Source organism: Scyliorhinus torazame, chromosome 2, assembly GCF_047496885.1.
Source record: "Scyliorhinus torazame isolate Kashiwa2021f chromosome 2, sScyTor2.1, whole genome shotgun sequence".
NCBI classification, from domain to species: domain Eukaryota; kingdom Metazoa; phylum Chordata; class Chondrichthyes; order Carcharhiniformes; family Scyliorhinidae; genus Scyliorhinus; species Scyliorhinus torazame.
In genome coordinates this window covers 249,894,797-249,917,777 of record NC_092708.1, presented here as the reverse complement: position 1 = coordinate 249,917,777, position 22,981 = coordinate 249,894,797, and the positions used below count along the sequence as shown (strand labels likewise).

Sequence of the window (22,981 nt, the reverse complement as noted above, 5' to 3'; positions counted from 1 at the left end):
ACCATCCGAGCCCGAGTCCCCCGCCGCATGGAGCCCACCCCCAGGATCGTCCTCAGGTGGGTCCCTCGCAGGCTCCTCCCATGGTTCTGGGTCCGTGGGCAGCGGCGGCTCCGACTCCGCCTCCACCGTCGATGCCAGGCCCTCGGAGAGACTCGGGAAAGTCCCCTGGAACAGCTCCGGTATGGAACCTGGGCTCCCTGGCATCGTCTGCTTGGGGGACGATGGCAGCTCGAACGCCTCGGTGGCCTTGGAAGCCTCCCTGGCCTTTTTAACTGGGCTGGGCATCAGGGTGATGGGCACAAACACCGGGGGTACCCAACCCCGCTCGCCTGGGGAGGGGGTAGCGAGATCCACCATCTCCTCCAGCCCGGAGAGGCGGCTCTTGCCGGGGGCAGGCTCTTCTTGCTGCGGGGCCTCCGCCATTGGAGGGCCCTCGGCAGCATCCCGCCCTCTCCGCATCGCCCAGCTCCTGGGACTGCGGCGAGGCCAGAACAGCCTCCAGCTCCGGACAGTACACAGGCTCCCCACCGCTCTCCGGAGCTCGTGTGGTGGTCTCTCCGGGCCCCTCATGTTGTTGTGAGGTGGCAGCGGTATCCCGAGGTGAGGCTGCAGCATCTGAGTTCATTTGGACGGGCACGGGGTCAGTGCTCGTGATGGGGCCAAAGTGTAGATGGGCCCGGTCCATCCGATGTGCCATCTACCTTTTGGCCTTTTTAGTCTGCTTCTGGTCTAGTGGAGGCTATCTCCCCCCCGCAGCAGCCGCGGTGTTGTCAGGGGCCTGCTGCTGGGTAGCCGAAGAGGTGGTGGAGCAGAGGGTGGCAGTGCCAGCCGCAGCCGTCCTGGAGATGGTGTTGGCGGCGGCCGTTAGGGTGGGACAGTTCCGGCGAATATGCCCCAGCCCTCTGCAGGCATGGCACCGCATGCCATCCGCCGACCAAAACACTTTGATCCTCTCCTTGGTGGGAGACCACAAAACCTCCCTCCGTGACCTCCTCCCGGGTCAGGCGGATAAAAACCTGACGCCGGAAGGAGTAGCCATGGCGGAGGGTGGGGTCTCGAAGGCTGAGCGTCAGCGGCGCCACCCCGGACCTGACCTCCCCCAGTAGGTTGAGATGGGGAGGAGGAGCTCGGTGGGGAGGTAGGGCGGGACGTTGGATAGAACGACACGCTCGGCAGTGGCCTCCAGCAGGTCCACCGCCACGTGTGTCCCGCCCACCGTGAACCCCCTTTCCAGGGCCCGGTGGACCACCTGCTCGGTCCGCAGAAAAAACACGGCCTTGCTGTACATCCTTGATGCAGCTACGATGGCCGAAAGGCCGACGACCCCGGCCATCGCCCGGGTGCACGCTTCGATGGTCAGGGTAGGGTGGGCATAACATTTGACCCCAAGTTGCCGCGTTAGTATGTGGAAGGGCGAGGGGTCCGCGGAGGCAACGGAAGGTCAAGAGGCTGCCACCCCCATATATGTTCTTGGTCGCCCAGCCCCCAGCAGAGTGGAGGATGCCCCTGAGGTGCTGGCCATACTCACCCCTGGCACTGCCTGGCCGTGTAACTGAGATCAGGGTAGTGGGGTGGAAAGGGTGGGGGTGTGCGATGGATGTGGCACCACAACAGCAGGTGCCACAAAGGAAAGGTGCTACAGGGCAACAGCAGAGCGGTGCAGTGTTCTTCAGCCCTGGAGGGGCCTAAAAATAATGTCCCAAGCTGCCCCACACCCGCCACAGGTGGTGAAAAGGCGGGCGGACGACGCTCTTCAGCCCTGTGGGGGCCCAAAACAAACTCCTTTTCCTTCACAGCAGCCCCAGGTGGTCCCACTCCCACCTCAAGCAGAGGGGTGGGAGGACAGAAGGCATGACCTGCAGCCCTGGATGGTCCCACTCCCACCTCAAGCAGAGGGGTGGGAGGACAGAAGGCATGACCTGCAGCCCTGGATGGTCCCACTCCCACCTCAGGCAGAGGGGTGGGAGGACAGAAGACAGGCAGCAGGGTATTCACCCCAGGAGGGGGCACAGTACCAGGCCCCAGATGGTCCCACTCCCACCTCAAGCAGAGGGGTGGGAGGACAGAGGCAGGCAGCAGGGCCTTCACCCCAGGAGGGGGCCTACAGCAATAGGCCCCAGGTGGTCCCACTCCCACTACAGGCACAGGACTGGGAGGACAAAAGGTGGGACAGTTAAGTGTTGGGGTTTGGGGAGGAGGCTGAACTCACAAGAAGAAAAGCAGCATCTCCACTTCCTCACAGGCTCAATTCAGCTTTAACTCTGTTCCAAGCTGAAAGGTGCTTTTTGGTTTCGAAGAAGGTGAATTTTCAATCCGCTTTAAACAAAGGTTCTACTTGTAGCTACTTGCAGCTGGAGCTTGTTAATTAGTTAATTGGATTGGGCCAGTTTTCAGAGGCTAGAGTCACAGTATAAAGGTGAGCCAGCTACAGTACAGACTTTGTTTGCACTGAGTGCTGAATTTGGGTGCATTTGAGTGCTATAGTGAGAGTTTGGTGACTGAGGGAGTGCTGAAATTGGGCGCATTTGAGTGCTGCAGTGAGAGTTTGGTGACTGAGGGAGTGATGAATTTGGGTGCATCTGAGTGTTATCGTGAGAGTTTGGTGACTGAGGGGGTGCTGAATTTGGGTGCATTTGAGTGCTATAGTGAGAGTTTGGTGACTGAGGGAGTGCTGAATTTGGGTGCATTTGAGTGCTGCAGTGAGAGTTTGGTGACTGAGGGAGTGATGAATTTGGGTGCATCTGAGTGCTATCGTGAGAGTTTGGTGACTGACGGAGTTGGTGAGAAAGGAGCAAGGCACTTCTTTCATTTCATTTCCTCAAAGAGCGAGAAGGGAGCCGGGAGTTTACAGAGCGTGCAGCTGACTGGAAGCAGAGTCAGAGGGCAGAGATCCAGTTGGTCCACAGAGCAGCTACATTCTGTAAGGTAAGAGGGGATGGAGGCTAGGCAGTTTCATGCTCCTCCTGTAGGATGTGGGTGGTGAGGGTTACCACCGGTCTCCCCACTGACTATACCTGCGGGAGGTGCACCCAACTCCAGCTCCTCAGAGACCGAGATAGGGAACTGGAGCTGGAGCTGGATGAACTTTGGATCATCTGAGAGGCAGAGGGGGTTATAGAGAAGAGTTACAGGGAGGTAGCCACACCCAAGGTACAGGACAAGAGTAGCTGGGTTACAGTCAGGGGAAGGAAACCGAGGGGCAGACAGTGCAGGGATCCCTTTTGGCCGTTCCCCTTCAAAAAAAGTATACCGTTTTGGATGCTGTTGGGGGGGATGACCTACCGGGGGAAGGCCCTAGCGGCCAGGTCTCTGGCACTGAGCCTGGCTCTGTGGCTCAGAAGGGAAGGGGGGAGAATAGAAAAGCAATCGTGATAGGAGATTCAATGGTTAGGGGAATGGATACGAGAGAGTCTGTGTTCGCGATCGAGACTCCCGGAAGGTATATTGCCTCCCGGGTGCCAGGGCAGGGATGTCTCGGATCGAGTCTACAGGATTCTTAAGGGGGAGGGGGAAGCAGCCAGAAGTCGTGGTGCACATAGGCACCAACGACATAGCTAAGAAAAGGGATGAGGACCTAAAAAGTGATTTTAGGGAGTTAGGTTGGAAGCTAAAGAGCAGGACCAGCAGAGTAGTGATCTCAGGATTGCTACTGGTGCCACGTGCTAGTGAGGCAAGGAACCGAGAGCAAGTGCAGCTGAACATGTGGCTACAGGGCTATTGCAGGAGGGAAGGCTTCAGATATGTAGATCATTGGGATATCTTCTGACTTCCACCCAATGTTGCGTCGGGGCCGGAGCGTTCAGTAAGGCTACCGCGCATGCGCGGGTTGGCGCGTTGCCACTGCGCATGGGCGGGTTGGCGCCGCCCCCAGTGCACGGCAGGAAGTAAGACTGGAGCAGCGTGAACACGGGGGCCAGAATCGTGACTGCCCGTGCCCGTTTCGCACCGTCGTGAAACGCGACGGCGTTCACGACGGCGCGGACACTCTGTCCCGCGATCGGAGAATCGCGCCCAGGATTTATGATTATTTAGAAAAATGTAGTTTGATTAAAGATAGTCAGCATGGCTTTGTGAGGGGCAGGTCATGCCTCACAAGCCTCATTGGATTCTTTGTGGATGTGACGAGACACATTGATGGAGGTCGGGCAGTTGATGTGTTGTATATGGATTTCAGTAAGGCATTTGATAAGGTTCCCCATGGTAGGCTCATTCAGAAAGTTAGGGGGCATGGGATACAGGGAAATCTTGCTGTCTGGATACAGAATTGGCTGGCTGACAGAAGACAGTGAGTGGTAGTGCATAGAAAGTATTCCACCTTAAGCCCCGCAAGGATCTGTTCTGGGACCTCTGCTCTTTGTGGTTTTTATAAATGACTTGGATGAGGAAGTGGATGGGTGGGTTAGTAAGTTTGCTGATGACATGAAGGTTGTTGGAGTTGTATATAGTGTTGAGGGTTGTTGCAGGTCACAACAGGACATTGACAGGATGCAGAGCTGGGCTGAGAAGTGGCAGGTGGAGTTCAACCTTGATAAATGTGAAATGACTCATTTTGGAAGGTCAAATTTGAATGCTGAATACAGGGTTAAAGGCAGGATTCTTGGAAGTGTGGAGGAACAGAGGGATCTTGGAGTCCACGTACAATGATCCCTCAAAGATGCCACCCAGGTTGATAGGGTTGTTAAGAAGGCGTATGGTAATGTCTCTCCATCTTTATTCCACGGTCCTTTTTTAAACGGGTCAACAAAGTGATCACTGGCTTTGTTTGGGCGGGCAAGACCCCGCGAGTAATGAAGGTAATGCTTGAGCGGAGTCGGGGAGAGGGCGGGCTGGCGCTGGCAAATTTTAGTAACTATTACTGGGCGGCGAATGTGGCCATGATCAGGAAGTGGGTGGTGGGGGCGAGTCGGCAAGGGAGCGTATGGAGGCGGCTTCATGCAAGGACACCAATCTGGGAGCATTGGTAACTGCACCTCAGCCATTCCCGCTGGCACGGTACTCCACCAGCCCGGTGGTGATGGCGGCCCTGAGAGTCTTGGGGCAATGGAGGAAGCATGTGGGAGCAGAGGGAGCATCGGTCTGGTCCCCAATCTGTAATAATCACTGGTTTGCCCTGGGAAGTATGGATGAAGGGTTCCGGATATGGCGGAGAGCAGGGATTGCGAGGATGGGGGATATGTCTACAGAGAGGAGCTTTCCGAGTATGAGGGCGCTGGAGGAGAAGTTTGGGTTGGCGAGGGGAAACAAATTCAGGAATCTGCAGGTGCGGGACTTCCTACGTAAACAGGTGTCAACCTTCCTGCTCCTACCGCTAAGGGGGATTCAGAACAGGGTAGATTCCAGAGGGTGGGTAGGAGAAGGGAGCGTCATGGATATTTACAAGGAACTTATGGGGTCAGAGGAGATGCAGACCGAGGAGCTGAAGCGCAAGTGGGAGGAGGAGCTGGGAGGAGTGATAGAGGATGGTCTACGGGTGGGCGTGTTGAGTAGAGTCAACGCGTCCGCAACATGTGCCAGGCTCAGCCTGATACAATTCAAGGTCGTTCACCGGGCTCACATGACAGTGGCCCGGATGAGCAGATTCTTTGGGGTGGAAGACAGGTGTGCAAAATGTGTGGGAGGACCAGCGAACCATGTCCACATGTTCTGGGCATGTCCGAAGCTGAGGGGATTTTGGCAGGGGTTTGCGGATGTCATGTCCACGGTGTTAAAAACAAGGGTGGCACTGAGTCCAGAGGTGGCGATTTTCGGGGTGTCGGAAATTCCGGGAATCCAGGAGGAGAAAGAGGCAGACGTTCTGGCCTTTGCTCTCTGGTAGCCCGGAGACGGATACTATTAGCTTGGAGGGACTCAAAGTCCCCGAAGTCAGAGACCTGGCCATATGACATGGCTCGCTTTCTCTGTTTGGAGAAAATCAAGTTTGCCTTGAGAGGATCACTGTTAGGGTTCGCCCGGAAGTGGCAACCGTTCGTCAACTTCTTCGCGGAAAATTAATCGTCAGCAGAAAGGGGGGGGGGGGTTAGTTTAGCTTAGAGTTGGGGGTTAATAAAAGTGGGACCTGTAAGGGAGGGAGATGGCTTTTGCACAATGTTTATAGTTTCATGTACATTGTTTATTGTGTTGTTATAATACCAAAAATACCTCAATAAAATGTTTATTAAAAAAAAAAAGGTGTATGGTGTGTTGGCTTTCATTAACAGGGGGATTGAGTTTAAGAGCCGGGAGGTTCTGCTGCAGCTTTATAAAACCCTGGTTAGACCACACTTGGAATATTGTGTCAGTTCTGATCGCCTGATTATAGGAAGGATGTGGATGCTTTGGAAAGGGTGCAGAGGAGATTTACCAGAATGCTGCCTGGACTGGAGGGCATGTCTTATGAAGAAAGGTTGAGGGAGCTAGGGCTTTTCTCACTGGAGCAAAGAAGGCAGAGAGGTGACTTGATAGAGGTGTACAAGGTGATGAGAGGCATGGACAGAGCGGATAGCCAGAGACTTTCCCCAGAGGTGGAAATGGCTGTCAGCGACACTTAGACAGGCACATGGACAGCTGTAAATTAATGACGTCGAACATAGGGACTCCACAAGTAGTCAGAAGGATTACTTGTGTTGGTCATCAGCCTACATGCTGTTAGCACAAATAAATGCACATTCTTTCGGCATACTGGGGCCAGTCCTCTACGCCTGCATCATATGTTTTGAGTTTTCTGAATAGGGGCATTTCCAGGTTATCCTCGTACTTCCTTCCTCACTGGAGTTTCAAGGAACGCTGACCAGTATCTCGTACTTGATCCTCATCGCCAATGTAGTAATCTAGGAGACAGGAAAAAGAAGGCTCAACAGGTTTATTTTAAATCAAAAGATAAAGCTGTTGGCACGGTGGACGACACTAATGTCCCAGCCCGGGACTATCGGAACTCCCAGTCCGGGTCTGGGAACAGCATTAAAGGGTGCACTAACAAGCCCTAGCTGGGCAGGCCTCCGCCTGCTACCACAGCAACTCGTAATCTAAAAGCCCCATGGGTAATCGATTAGTGACCTCCCGTGGTCCTCTATTGGGTTTTCACAGTTACAATTAGAGAATAATTGTGAAGCTACGTCAGGCTGTCTATTGGTTCTTCAAATGGGAGGGAGTCAGGGAAACGAGTGTTCACCGTCTCTAATTATGTTTTTTGTTTTAGGGTCTAGGCATGTGATCAAAAGCGAGGGCTGCTGAACAACCCTTTTGTTCTGAGCATTCCATTCCTGCATTTCATCTGTTTTCTGAATGGAATCATTTGGGAATCCCTTCGAACACCACTCAGTCATGTATTACACACTTCAGTAGTTCTACCATATGATTGCTCTGACATTGTAAGGAACGTCCTGAACATAACAACAAGGGAATTGCGAGCTGTTAAATCTTTTGTGTGAAAGTTGGCATGAGCGAAGGAGATCAAACGCTAGTTGTTTGATGGGCCCAGCATAGCAGTCTTTGCAGATGTGCTTGTTCACAGTTCATGGGATGGATTTTACTGGGGGACGTATTACTTGCACCCTACACCACCCGCCCCAGCCCCCCGACCACCATCCCAAGTCGGGAAGTCAGTCAGTATATCACTGGAGAATTGCCTGACCTTTACCAAATGTCTTCCTGTTGCTGTGCAAGCCAAGAATTGGAGGTCAACACGACATGACTATATGCGGGGTGGCACTGTTGCACGTTCTCCCCGTGTCTGTGTGGGCTTCCTCCGGGTGCTCCGGTTTCCTCCCCCGAGTCCCGAAAGTCGTGCTTGTGAGGTAAATTGTCCAATCTGAATTCTCTCTCAGTGTACCCGAACAGGCGCCGGATTGTAGCGACGAGGGGCTTTTCACAGTAACTTCATTGCAGGGTTAGCCTACTTGTGACAATAATAGTGAAATGAAAAAAATGAAAATCGCTCATTGTCACAAGTAGGCTTCAAATGAAGTTGCTGTGAAAAGCCCCTAGTTGCCACATTCCGGCGCCTGTTCGGGGAGGCTGGTCAAGATTATTATTAGTGAAATTTTTATACATTCGTATGAATTGAGCAAATGTCTGCTCAGTAAATATTTTGTTAAAATTTTATGATCATGTAATTTTAGTTGTGCTGTTTCTCCGGGAGTGGGAGGAAGTGCGTTTGAACTTACACAAGTCCTGGTACTAACTTGGATTAGGGATAATGGCAGTTTAGCGCAGTTCAAAAAAGCGCACTCAGACGAGGTCCTGAGTACATAATCCAGGCTGATGTTCTAAGGCTGGATTGAAGGAGTTGCTGTTGCCGGAGATACTGTCCTTCAGATGAAAGCAGGCTAGAGCGAGAACACCTCACTGGTAGGTAGATAGGTACCTGGTAATTAATTGGAGATTGGTCTCCTGGACTATAGTTTTCATAGCCTCTAAAATTTTTCTCCAACCCACTCAGATTTTACTTCCCTTCCATAAGCGTGCGGCACGGTGGAATATGCACACTCTCCCCGTGTCTGCGTGCGTTTCCTCCGGGTGTTCCAGTTTCCTCCCACAGTCCAAAGATGTGCAGGTTAGGTGGATTGGCCATGGTAAATTATAATAATAATTATTATTGTCACAAATTGTCCAGGGATGAGCAGGTTAGGTGGGGTTACGGGGAATAGGGTGGGGGAATGGGCTTAGACTGGGTGCTCTTTCATCTTTCAGAGGATTGGTGCAGATATGATGGGCAGAATGGCCTGCTTCTGCACTATAGGAATTCTTTGGTTCTAATTGCATTGATTTTGACCTTGTTTTGTTCCCAGTAGGTGGCATGTTTTGATGGAGAGTGGTGCGTAGGGTATCACAGTTGTGTGGGACACGCTGGGTGACCAGAGAGTTTATACCTATCTGCCATGACAGGAAAATATGTCAGACAGATCCCACTTTGCTTATTTTGGTGCACATGCCATTTACAATGAGAAGCTATTAACGTTGGAATGAAGTTCGATGGGCTGAATAGCCTGCTGCTTCACTCAATGATTTAAAGCACACCTCTTATGATTATTTCAGAATTGATGCACTGTGCAGTGAAACAGTGTTGCATGAGCTTGTGATCTGTGAAGCCCTGTGTGTTCTCCTTGAGTACAGTGAAACGCAAATTACAATGGATTTTGATATAGGTACAAATAACCGGGGCCATTTGAAAGTTTGGAAGCGCAGAAACATAGCAAATAGGAGCAGGAGGAGGCTATTTGACCCTTCGAGCCTGCTCCGCCATTCAGTATAATTATGGCTGACCATCCAATCAGTAACCTGTTCTCACTTTGCCCCCATTTCCTTTCATCTCTTTCGCCCCAAGAGCTACATTTAACTCCTTGAAAAGATACAGTGCGCGATTCAGCGGATTGTGGTTAGAGTCTGCTGAATGGTGAGTTTAGCAGCACTGAGAAACATCCCGCTATCCAACGGCATTTTTCCGTTTCTCTGTTCTTGGGGAGTCTCTCCCCACCGAGGCTGCTCTTAGAGCGATCGGGACATCATTTTGTCCAGCAGCCCTGATCACCCCCCCCTCCCCCCCCCCCCCCCCCCCCTCACTGAATTTCATGCCCCCTCCTGCACCCTTGGGAAGGCCTCCAGAAACACCCCTTCGTCTCCCCCTCATGTCCAGGTACCCCCGGACCCAAAATCTTGCAGTGCCAATCTGGCACCCAGGCAGGATGGCATTGTCAGGGTGCCCGGGTGGCAGTGACCAGGGTACCATGCTGGCAGTGCCAATGGGCACAGGGTCCACCCTTCCCTGTTCATGATCACCCGAGGGTCTCAAATGGCCTGGGAGATTCTGCCCCTTCCAGGTGCCGCTACGATTGGTCCGCGTTTGTGTGGACCAGTACCAAACGGCAGCCTGGCGAGGTCTCCCAGGCACGGCGAATGAGTCCCGGGCGCTGGGTGGATCCAGTGTTGGATTGTTTAAATGATTAATCATGCTAATTTAAATATTCAAATCAGGATATTGCCCAGCAAGAACCGGGGCGGGATTCTCCGACCCCCCCCCCCGCCGGTTCGGAGAATCGCCGGGGGTCAGCGTGAATCCCTCTCCTGCCGTCCTCCAAATTCTCCCTCCCCCTCAAAAATTGCCGTGGCGTAAGTCATGCCGCCCGCCTCGGAGAATGGCGGTGACCGGCGTGACTCAATGGGCCCCGGGGCTGCCCAAATTCTCCGGCCCGCGATGGGCCGAAGACCCGCCCGTTCGTTGCCAGTCCCGCCAGCGTAAATTAGAGTAGGTCCCTTACCGGCAGGACCTATCAACGCGGGCGGGCTCCGGGGTTCTTGGGGGGGGGGGGGGGCGGCGTGGGAGGACCTGGCCCCGGGAGGTACCCCCACGGTGGCCTGGCCCGCGATCGGGGCCCACCGATCCGCGGGCGGGCCTGTGCCGTTAGGGCACTCTTAGCCTTCCGCACCGGAGGCTGTGGTCCTCCACCATTCCCGGTACGGAAGCGAATCCCTCTGCGCATGAGCGGGGATGACGCCAGCACACGCTGGCACTCCCGCATATGCGCCGACTCGCGCTGGCCCTTTGCCGCCATTTGGCATGGTGCCAAGCCCCTTTCCCGCCGGCCGGCGGGGCGCAAACCACTCCGGGGCGGGCCTAGCCCCTGAAGGTGCGGAGGATTCCGCACCTTTGGGGTGGCTCGATGCCGGAGTGGTTCACGCCACTCCGTCCCGCCGGTACCCCCTGCTCCGCCGGGTAGGGGAGAATCCCGCCCCAGATCACGTTGAGCAGAGCCAGATGGGTGACTCGCGCAATCTTTCATGCCTGGCCTGGATCTCGATTTGGGGTTTGCACCTGATTCACCAGTTGCGCCCGGATTCACGCCGGGCGCAAAGGGGTCTCTGATTCACACCCACAATGTTTTGGCCTCAACTGCTTTGTGTGGTAGCAAATTCCAAAGGTCAACCACTCTCTGGGTGAAGAAATTGCTCCTCATCTCAGTCCTAAGTGGTTTACCCCGTATCCTCAGACTGTGACCCTTGATTCTGGAATCGCCCACCATTGGGAACATTGCTTCTGCATTTACCCTGTATATTCCTGTTGGGATTTTCAAGGTTTCGATGAGACCCCCACTCATTCTTCTAACATCCAGCTAATATAATCCTGACCGACTCAATCGTTCCTCATACACCAGTCCTGCGGTCTCAGGAAATAGTCTGGCACACCTTCGCTGCACTCCCTCTATATTAAGGAAAAAATAAGGCTCCCTCTGTATCAAGAACATCCTTAGAACCATGGAACTCCTACAGTGCAGAAGGAGGCCATTCGGCCCAACGACACTGCACCGACCCTTTGAAGGAGCACCATAGCCATGCTCCCACCTTATCCCTGCAACCCTGTGACCCCATTTAACCTGCACAACCCTGGACACTAAAGGGCAATTTAACATGGCTAATCCACTTAACCTGCACATCTTTGGACTGTGGGAGGAAACTGGAGAAAACCCGCGCAGACATGGGGAGAACGTGCAAACTCCACATTGTGGAGTTTGGGCCGGAATTGAGCCTGGGCCCCTGGCGCTGTGAGGCGGCAGTGCTAACCAGTGCGACCATGCCACCCCTTCCTCAAATAAGGAGACCTAAACTTCCACAATGTTCCAGGTGTGGGCTCACCAAGGCCCTGTATAATTGCAGCAAGACATCTCTGCTCCTGTACTCGAATCCTCTTGCAATGAAAGCCAACATGCCATTTGCCTTTTTTACCGCCTGCTGCATCTGCATACTTACCTTCAGCGACTGGTGAACAAGGACACCCAGGTCTTGTTGCACACTCCCCTCTCTCAATCTATACCAACTCAGATAATAATCTGCCTTCCTGTTTTTGCTACCAAAGTGTGTAACCTCACATTTATCCACATTATACTGCATCTGCCATGCATTTGCCCACTCACTCAACTTATCAAAATCACACTGAAGCATCTTTGTATCCTCCTCACAGTTCACCCTCCCAGCCAGCTTTGTGTCGTCTGCAGATTTGGAGTTATTACATTTACACCCTCACCTAAATCATTAATATATATTGTGAATAGCTGGGGTCCCAGCATCGATCCCTGCAGAACTCCACTAGTCACTGCCAAACAGTTTCATTCCCAAAGTAAACCCCCTCTCACCTGTGCAATTTTCCAGTCTAATTCCATGCTAATTATGGGCTTGCATTCAAACAGTTTTAGTCTCTCAACTTCTTGAAGAGCATTATTATCAAGCCTTCAATTAAATAAGGATGAGTAAAGTTGGCGTGGGTGATCTATTTGTTTGAATGTATATCGCATTATGCTATCGTGTATATATATTTTATACATATATTTAAATTGTTACTCTTTTAACATTGCTCATGGTGAGTCAAAGGATATGCAAAATCGTTAGCCTTTCATTTTATTTTTAGTAGGAAATGTGTGCGTCTAGGCTCCAGAGATCAATCAGGGTATTTTTGACTGGTTCTCCCCATCAAAAGGAGGATTGTCTGTTGCCTGTGCAGGGTCCCTATTTGCAGAGTTTGAGCAGGATCAATGTAGTAAGCAAGACAGTCACAGTGCAGAAATATATTTGGCCAAAATTGCCAGTAATTCCGAGAAGCCATGAGGTTAGGTTTTTGTGGGAATTGAAAGTATTCCATTGGTACAGTAGTGCACATGGTACATTACAGTACTGGTATGATTAGGTGAGTTGGAGTCCGGGCTTGAATGAATTGTTGCGATGTAATGGGAGGAGTTATTTTCCACAACTAACCATATTGTTTCCTGTGCTGGTGCTGTTTGATGGAACAGGAATAGGAATTTGTTCTATTTTACAGTACTAACAACCTTCAGCGTGATGACCATGGCAAGGTGATAATGATCAGTGTTTTAGTGATATTGGTTGAGGGATAAATATTGGTCAAAACATCGTAGGAGAGATCACCTGCCCTTGGAAATACTGCTGTAGCTTCTGAGAGGAAATATGGATGGCGTCTCGGTCGAATACCTTATCTGAAAGGTAACACCACCGACAGTGTAGTGCCCCCTCAGGACCACATTGGGTGTCAGCCTATATTTTGTGCTCAGGTCTCTGGTATGGAACCTGAGCCTTCAGATACCGAAACACTGTTACCAACCAAGCCATGACTGACACCTAACAGGTGAGCATGTCAGTTAAGTGACAATTTGCGAGAAATGCCAACTGACTCCTCACGATGGATCCTGTAAATAATTGGCTTATTGTTCAATGCTGGCAGAAATTGAATATTTTGGTTCTCCTGTGGTTCAGTGATTGGAAGTTCGTCACACTTTGCAAGCCCAGCAAATTCATTTGAAAGGGTCTCTTCTTGATGTATTTGTGTACAAAAGGGATGTGGCAGCAATGATGTATTGTGCCTATACCATGTTTTCACCTTGCAGGGCTGTCCCAGCAAGCAGCAGGTATTAGGTGCCATCCGGCAGATGCAGAAACTGCTCTCCAGTCAGGAAGCCCAGTACACACAAGGGATGCGCATGATGAAGAGGAAGCTCAGCCTCCTGCAGAACACAGTGAACAAACAGGCTTCCAAGCACAACGGTAAGTCACACAAGACATGACCAGGCAACAGGGTGAGGAGATCCCTCCCCTAGGCCTCAGGCCCTCCCTGTTAGGAGGATATGAAGAGGCCATTTAGTCCCTCAGGTCTGTTCTGTCATTCAGTAAGATCATGGCTGATCTGTGTTTTAACTCCGCATTTCCCTTGATTTTATAATCCTTAATACCCTTGCTTAACCAAAATCTCAGTTTTGAAAAGTTCTGTTGACAAAGCCTCATTAGTTTTGTTGAGGAGGAAGTTCCTGATTCCTACTACCCTTTTGTATGAGGAAGTGTTCCCCAACATCATCCGTTAACAGGCTGGGTTTAATCTTTTTTTTAATGTTTCCAATTAAGGGGCAGTTTAGCGTGGCCAAGCCGCTATGCTGCACATCCTTTTTTTGGGTTGTGGGAGTGAGACCTACGCAGACACGGGAGAATGTGCAACCTTGGCTGGGTTTAATCTTAAACCACTTGTTTAATCACTTGGCATGAACTTCCCCACCAGATGTCACCCAATCTCCCTGCTACACCATCAATAATACACGACGAGTTGATACTTATCTGAGGCTTTAATACACTAAAGAGCAAGCCTCCAGCCTCTGGACCCAAACTGGGCCGGAGGCAGAGACTTGCCACTTTTATACAGAAGCCCCGAGGGGAAGAGCCACAGGCAGAGCCAACCTGGACAAGCCCAGGCATGTATGATACAGTACAGTCCAGACAATACAATCACGTGGTTTACCACATTCACCCCCTGTTTAAAAAAAGTCCGGCGGGGGTGAAGTGGTCTTAAAGGTCCAGTCTGTCGGGGGCCTTGACCTTCCGCCGTGATCGCCTCAGTCCTGGCTGTGGTGTTGGCGCCGGCGTTGAGGCTTGTGCGTCCGGTAGCGTGTTGTCATCAGCTTCTTCACCCAGATGTTGAGTCAGCGAAGGAGGGGGAGGTGTAGGGGTGGAGGTGGTGGTATTTGTCACTGGTGGGCCTGCGGGTGTCATTTCGCGAGGGAGGTGGGCAGGGGTGGGGGAAGACAGTGTAGAATGGGGGGTGGTGGCGGTGGTGATTGTCTCCGGGGAGCCTGCAGCAGCCAAATCCCGAAGGGAGACTGTGTCCTGGCCCCTGTGTGCCACGTAGGCATATTGGGGGTTTGCATGGAGCAGCTGGACCTTCTCGAAAAGGGGGTCGGTTTTATGGCTCTTCGCATGCTGCCGAAGAAGGGCGGGCCCTGGGACTGTCAGCCAGGACGGGAGCGAGACCCCGGAGGTGGACTTCCTGGGGAAGGCAAACAGGCGTTCATGAGGGGTCCCATTAGTAGCTGTGCATAGGAACGACCGGATGGAGTGGAGCGCATCGGGGAGGACCTCCTGCCAGCGGGAGACTGGGAGACTCTTCGACCGTAGGGCCAGAAGGAAGGCTTTCCAGACCTCCCTCTCCACCTGTCCGTTTCCCCGGGAGCTGTAGCCATCGTCCTGCTGGAGGCGATGCCTTTGCTGAGCAGGAACTGACGCAACTCGTCGCTCACGAAGGGGTGGGAGGCCTTTACCAGGTGTGCTCTGTCTGGCCGATAGAAGTGCAGTTTGCACTCCGCGCAGACCTGGCAGTCCCTGGTCACGGACATGACCTCCCCCTCGATGGAGTAAGGCAGGTTGCGAGCCTTATGAAATGGAAAAAGCGGGTGACCCTCGGGTGACAGAGGTCATTGTGGAGGGCCCGGAGTCGGTCTACTTGTGCGCTGGCACATGTACCGCGGGATAGGGCATCTGGGGGCTCATTGAGCTTCCCAGGACAATACAAGACATCGTAATTGTAGGTGAAGAGCTTGATCCAGTCGGGCCTCAGCCATCAGGGGAAAAGTGGTAGATTTGATCAGTGGGCGGGCCTTGTCCGCATAGTTGGGGACCCACTGGGCATAGTAGGAGAAGAACCCCAGGCATCTCTTCAAGGTCTTGCAGCAGTGGGGGAGTTCCAGGAGGGGGTACATGCGGTCGGGGTCTGGCCCTAGGACTCCGTGTTCCACGACGTAACCAAGGATGGCCAGGCATCTTGTGCGAAAGATGCATTTCTCTCTATTATAAGTGAGGTTCAGGAGTTTTGCGGTGTGGAGGAAGCGGTGGAGGTTCTTGTCATGGTCCCGCTGGTCACGGCCGCAGTTGGTGACATTGTCCAGGTACGGGAACGTGGCCTGCAGCCCGTACTGGTCAACAATTCAGTCCATTTCCCTCTGGAAGAAGTTAGTGACGCCGAAGGGGACCCTGAGGAAGTGATAGAGGCGGCCGTCTGCCTCGAAGGCAGTGTATTGGCGGTCCTCCGGGCGGATGGGGAGCTGGTTGTACGCAGACTTCAAGTCGACTGTAGAGAAGACTCAATACTGCGCAATCTGATTGACCATGTCAGATATGCGGGGGAGGGGGTACGCATCGAGCTGCGTGTACCGGTTGATGGTCTGGCTGTAATCGATGACCATCCGGTGCTTCTCCCCAGTCTTGACGACCACCACTTGGGCTCTCCAGGGGCTGTTACGAGCCTCAATAATCCCCCCTCGCAGGAGTCGCTGGACCACTGATCAGATGAAGGCCCTGTCCTGGGCACTGTAGTGTCTGCTTCTGGTAGCAACGGGCTTACAGTCCGGGGTGAGGTTTGCGAAGAGGGAGGGTGGGGCGACCTTAAAGATCGCGAGGCTACAGACGGTGAGGGGGGGCAGTGGTCCATTGAACTTCAAGGTAAGACTCTGGAGGTGGCATTGGAAGTCGAGCCCCAGTAATAGGGCAGCGCAGAGGTGGGGGACGACATAGAGCCTAAAGCTGGTGTACTCTACGCCTTGCACTGTGAGGGTCGCGACGCAGTACTCCCGGATTTCCACAGCGTGGGATCCGGAAGCCAGGGAGACTTTCTGGGTCGCGGGTAGGATGGGGAGGAAGCAGCGCCTTAACGTATCCGGGTGTATGAAGCTGTCTGTGCTCCCGGAGTCGAAAAGGCAGGCCCGTTGATCCGGACGGTCATCGTGGACTTTGCGAGGTGGTGCGGCCGGGACTGGTCCAGTGTGACGGCGGCGTGTGTCGGAGGACGGTTGGCGGGTCAGTCGGCGGTAGTGGCAGCCAGCGTACGGTCGGGCGAGCTGGGTTCCTGGGAAGCAGCGGAGGGGTCCCAAGATGGTGGCCCCCATGAGTCGCACGTGGCGGGCGAGGTGCAAGATGACAGCCCTGTGGGTCGCACATGTCGGCTGAGATTAAAGATGGCGGCGCCCACGGGTCGCACATGGCGGGTGGCGCGGCAGCTGGGATTGGCCCCGACAGGCAGCAGGCAGCGCTGTTGGGCCTAGAAGATCTAGGGTGGGGCCGGGCCTGGCAGGCTTTTGCGAAGTAGCCCTTCTTCCCACAGCCGTTACAAGTCGGGTTCCGTGCCGGGCAGCATTGTCGGGGGTGATTATTCTGGCCGCAGAAGTAGCACTTCGGGCCTCCGGCATTGGCGGGCCGCTGCACGGCGCAGTCTTGTGTCGCGCCCGAGTCGGTTGATGGCTGCTCCCACGAGGCCCACGAGGGTGCCGCGCGGTCGGAGGTGTAGGCCCCCATGTTCTGGGAGGCCACCTCCAGTGAGTTGGAGAGCTGCACTGTCTCTGGGAGGCCGAGTATCCTCCCTTCTCATAAACGCTGGCAGATATAGTTCGAGTGCTTGCCCACGACATAGGTGTCCCTGATCAGCAGCTCCGCATGCTGGATAGCTGGATCGCCTGGCAGTCACAGTTTCAACAGAGGATGCGCAAGGCACGCAGGAATTCCGCGAGTGATTCCCCAGGGCATTGACGTCTCGTGGCGAGGAGGTGCCTAGCAGATACCTGGTTGACGGATTTCACAAAGTGTCCTTTGAGCAGCGTTATCGTCTATGCATACGAGGGGGCGTCCCTGATGGGCTCACCCATGCGTGGAGGACATGCTTCTTCTGGAGGTCCGTGAAGTCCCCGTTGAAGGACGCGAGGTAGGCCTCGAAGCAGCTTAGCCAGTGTTCAAAAGTCTCTGTAGCGTCAGCTGCTTGTGGGTCCAGCTTCAGGCGATCAGGCTTGAGTGAGGAGTTCATCTTGAGTGAAGCGTCCATCTTAGAAGTTTAGTGTATTAAATTGATACACGATCAATAATACACAACGAGTTGATTAACTTAACTGAGGCTTTAATACACTAAACAGCAAGCCACCACCCTCTGGACCTGAACTGGGGCCAGAGGCGGAGACTTGCCACTTTTATACAGAAGCCCCGTGGGGAGGAGCCACAGGCAGAGCCAACCTGGACAAGCCCAGGCATGTGTGATACAGTACAGTCCAGACAATACAATCACGTGGTTTACCACACTCCCTATCTACCAAATCAATTCCTTTCATCAAGCTAAACACTTTGATTCGATCACCTTTTAATCTACAGTACTCAGCCTAGTCTTTTTAAAACTTCTTTCACGGGCTTTTGCCTCTGCAACCTGTCTTTATAATTTTACCCTTACGGTGGTGCAGTGGTTAGCCCTGCTGCCTCACAGAGCCGAGGACCTGAGTTCGATCCCAGCCCTGGGTCACTGTCAATGTGGAGTTTGCACATTCTCTCCATGTCTGCGTGGGTCTCACCCCCACAGCACAAAAAGGCATGCAGGGTCGATGGATTGGCCACGCTAAATTGCCCCTTAATTTAAATGGGTACTCCGAATTTATTTTAAAAGTAATAATTTAACCCTTGCTTAAGTAGGTGGGCGGTGGAAGCTCAGACATTGAATATGTTTAAAGCAGAGATTGATGGATTTCTGATTAACAATAAAGTAAAAGGTTATGGGGATGGTGGGTGTAAAAGGCATTAAAGTGTCCAGTCCACCACCATCGTATTAAATAGTGGATCGGGCTCGAAGGCTGAGTGACCTACTCCTGTCCCTGTCGTTTTGTTTGTGTGTGATTATGCTCCTGTGAAGTGTCTTCAGACTTTTCACAGCACTATGTAAATGTAAACTAGTTTAGTTTGTTCTGCCGCAATACAATTTTCAAGGATTGAATAGGGCTCCAAAACCATGGGCATTGTCTGCCGTTATCTTGGCGAGGGTCGATTGGGCAATATAAAGATGCAGTATCTTCCGGCTCCCTACGCCGATGGATCTTCTGGTCTCGCCATCAGCGCAGCCCCTGCCGCGTGTTTCCCAGTGGCGTGGGTGGAATCAATGGGAAATCTTAATGATCATGGTGGGACCTGAAGGTCCCGCCGCCGGCCAACTGCAGGCCGCCTCCCGCCACCGAGAAACACGCCGCAGGGGAGGTCAGAGAATCTTGCCCAAGGCGGCAACGTGGGTCGGGATTCTCCAGCCTCCCAGTCACGTGTTTCTTGGCAGCGGGAGGCGGCGCACCGATGGTGGGATTCTCTGCTTCCGCCACTGTCAATGGGATTTCTCATTGAAGCCACTCCACGGATGGGGGTGCGCTGCCGGCAGGGCCAGGGAGTCCCACCACCAGCGCACAGCTGGAGAACTCCGGCCGTTGTCCTTGAGTACAAAATGGAGATTGCGATTTGTATTGTGGCACTTGTTAAGGTGCTGTTCATCGGTATTTGAAAACAGAACGTAGAATGGCCGGGGGTGGTGTGAATCCCGCCCCGCCGCTCCAACGCCGGCCGCCATATTCTCCGGCGCCGGTTTTCGGGCGGAGGCGGGGTTTACGCCACGCCGGTCGGGGGCCGTTGGCAGCAGCCCCCCCGGCAATTCTCCGGGCCCCGAAGGGCCGAGCGGCCGTCAGTTCCGGGCCAGTCCCACCGGCGTGAAATGGACATGGTCCCACACGGCTGGACCTGGCTGGTAGGCCGTCTAGTGGAGTCCTCGGGAGGGGGGGGGCGCCCGGAGATCCGGCCCCGAGGGGGGCCCCCACCGTGGCCTGGCCCGCGATCGGGGCCCACCGATCTGCTGGCTGGCCTGTACCGTGGGGCACTCTTTCCTTCCTCGCTGGCCTCTGTCGGGCTCTGTCATGGGCGGCGCGGAGAAGAACCCCCCTGCGCATGCACGGGGCCACGCAGGCAGTTCTGCGCATGCACTAACTCGCACCGGCCCTTCGGCGCCAACCCCTCTGGCGCCGGCCTAGCCCCCAGAAGTGTGGATGATTCCACAATTTCCGGTTGACCCGACGCCGGAGTGGTTCGCGCCGTTCTTGGCGCCGGTGTCGGCCCATCCCACCAATTGTGGGAGAATCCCGGAAGATCCAATTCAAAATTGCTAAATATTGCGCGATACTGGAAACCTGACAGGTAAACAGGAAATACTAGAGGCAAAGGAACAGGAGCAAGCCTCACAGACCCTTGAACGTGTTCTAACACCATTCAATTAGATCATGGCTGATCCAAATCTCAACTTAATTTAGCCCTATTGACTTCTTGAAGAAACATTCAGCAGGTTAGGCAGCATCTTTGCAGAAATAAAGAAACTTGGAATCGATGTTTCCAGTTGAATACCTGAAGTCAGAACTGGAAAATGTTTGGGGTGAATTGTTTAAAAGCAGATAGAATCATAGAATCATAGAATTTACAATGCAGAAGGAGGCCATTTGGCCCATCGATTCTGCACCGACCCTTGGAAAGAGAACCCTACCCATGCCCACGCCTCCCCCCCTATCCCCGTGACCCAACAACCCCACCTAACCAGATCCAGAGCCAAGGAGGAAAGAGGGCATGAACAGAGCGAAGATGGTGTTGAGGGCTTTGATGACGGTGGCAGACGGCATGTCGGGCATGGGTTGGCGAAGGGGAATCTGGAGTACTCATCGACCACACTGAGGAAATACGTATTACGGTCGGTGGAGGGAAGGGGCCCTTTGAAATCCACGCTGAGGCGTTCAAAGGGGCGGGAGGCCTTCACCAGGTCTGGCTGGTAGAAGTGCGGTTTGCACTCCGCGCAGACCTGGCAGTCCCTGCTGATTGTCCATACTTCCTCAACAGAGTAGGGCAGATTGCGGGCCTTTATGAAATGGTACAACCGTGTGACTCCCGGGCGACAAAGGCTGTCGTGCAGGGCCCGGAGTCGGTCTCCTTGTGCGCTGGCACATGTACCTCGGGATAGGGCGTCTGGGGGCTCGTTGAGCTTGCCAGGGTGATACAAAATCTCGTAATTGTAGGTGGAGAGCTCGATCCTCCACCTCAAGATCTTATCATTCTTGATCTTGCCCCACTGTGTGTTATTGAACATGAAGGCTACCGACCATTGGTCAGTGAGGAAAGTGAATCTCCTGCCGGCCAGGTAATGCCTCCAATGTCGCACAGCTTCAACGATAGCTTGGGCCTCTTTTTTGACGGATGAGGGCCTAATTTCTGAGACATGAAGGGTGCGGGAAAAGAATGCCACTGGCCTGCCTGCCTAATTGAGGATGGCGGCTCGGGCGGCGTCTGATGCGTCACTCTCCACTTGAAAGGGCAGCGTCTCGTCTACTGCATGCATCGCGGCCTTGGCGGTATCGGCTCTGATATGGGCGAAGGCCTGTTAAGCCTCGGCTGTCAGGGGAAAATGGATGGACTGTATGAATGGGCGGGCCTTGTCCACATAGTTTGGCTCCCACTGGGCGTAGTATGAAAAGAACACCAGGCAGCGTTTGAGGGCCTTGGGGCAGTGGGGGAGGGGGAGCTCCATGAGGGGGCGCATGCAGTCGGGATCGGGCCCCAGAACTCCGTTCTGGACCACATAGCCGCGGATGGCTAAGCGGTTCGTGCTGAATATGCACTTCTCCTTGTTGTAGGTGAGGTTTAGGAGAGTGACAGTGTGGAGAAATTTGGCAAGGTCCTGCTGATCGTGGCCGCAGATGGTGATGTTGTCTAGGTCGGGGAAGGTGGCCCACAAACCGTACCGGTCGACCATTCGGTCCATCTCCCTTTGGTGACTCCGAAGGAAACCCTGAGGGAGTGATAGAGGTGACCGTCTGCCTCGAAGGCAGTGTATGGACTGTCCGCCTTACGGATGGGGAGCTGGTGGTAGGCGGATTTGAGGTCTACCGTTGAGAAGATCCGGTACTGTGCAATTTGATTGACCATATCAGATATGCGTGGGAGGGGGCACGCGTCGAGCTGCATGTACCGATTAATAGTCTGGCTGTAGTCCACGATAATTTTGTGTTTCTCCCCAGTTTTAACTACTACCACTTGGGCTCTCCAGGGGCTGTTGCTGGCCTCGATGATGCCTTCCCGAAGCAGCCGCTGGACCTCGGACCTGATGAAGGTCCTGTCCTGGGTGCTGTACCGTCTGCTCCTGGTGACGATGGGTTTGCAATCTGGGGTTAGATTTGCGAAGAGGGAAGGTGGATCGACCTTTAGGGTCGCGAGGCCGCACACAGTAAGGGGTGGTAGGGGCCCGCCGAATTTCAGGGTTAGGCTTTGGAGGTTACACTGGAAGTCCAGGCCGAGTAGTAGGGCAGCGCAGAGGTTAGGGAAGTTGTAGAGGCAGAAACCGATGAATTCTACGCCCAGGACGGTGAGTGTGACCGTACAGTACCCCTGGATCGCCACGGAATGGGATCTGGAGGCCAGGGAGATTCTTTGATTGGCGGGATGTACCGCGATGGAGCAGCGCCTTACCGTATCCGGGTGGATGGAGCTTTTGGTGCTCCCGGTGTCCAGCAGGCAAGAGGTCACATGTCCGTCGATTTTAACGCTGGTCGATGCGGTGGCCAGATTGTGCGGACGAGACTGGTCGATGGTCACTGAGGTGAGTCGTGGTTGGTCGTCGCTGGTGTCGGATGATGGGGTGCCCGGGGGGCACGGGTTCTGGAATGCTGGTGGTGCCCATGTGCTGTGGAGGAGACAATATGGCGGCGCCTGAAGATCTTGGGGAGGACAAAATGGCGGCGCCCATGGGCTGCACGTGGCGGGGGTTGAACAAGATGGCGGTGCCCATGGGGTGCACGTGTTGCGCGGAGGGGAAGATGGCGGCACCCACTGGCCACATGTGGGCTGAGGGGGAGAAGGTGGCGGTGCTCACTGGCCGCTCATGGCCCGGGGGGTGAAGATGGCGGCGCCCAATGTGCGTAAACGAGTGGGGTGGCGCTGATAGCGGCGACTGTGCGGGCTTGGCACACCACGGCGAAGTGCCCCTTATTACCGCAAGCCATAAAAAGGGCAGCGCAGGCCGGGCAGCGTTGGCGGGGGTGTTTTTGCTGGCTGCAAAAGTAACATCGGGGACCCCCGGGTTAGCTGGCTGGCGCGTGACGCAGGCGTATTGGCTGGGTAAGGCCCCCGCTGGGGCGGCCGTCTGTGGGGTCCACGATGTGTAGGAGGGGTGGGCCACGCAGCTGGGGGCAGAGGCCCGAATATTGCGTGAGGCGACCTCATAGAGAGCGCTAGCTTCTTTGTCTCTGCGAGATCGAGCATGGCCCCTTCTAAAAGTTGCTGGTGTATGAGGTTCGACACAATCCCCGTAACAAAAGTGTGCCGTATAAGGAGGTCAGAATGTTCAGTGGCAGTAACGGCCTGACAGGCACAG

General features: G+C 54.0%; 1 protein-coding gene across 3 annotated transcripts in view; it reads left to right on the top strand.

Moving 5' to 3' along the window:
- Positions 1-22,981, top strand: part of LOC140397143 (fibulin-7-like) — an 86,636-nt gene that overhangs the window by 24,168 nt on the left and 39,487 nt on the right. For all 3 annotated transcript variants that reach the window (XM_072486135.1, XM_072486133.1, XM_072486134.1), the window contains one exon: positions 13,365-13,521. In XM_072486135.1, the coding sequence (XP_072342236.1) occupies positions 13,365-13,521 (157 nt within the window). The remainder of the gene's footprint in view (positions 1-13,364; positions 13,522-22,981) is intronic.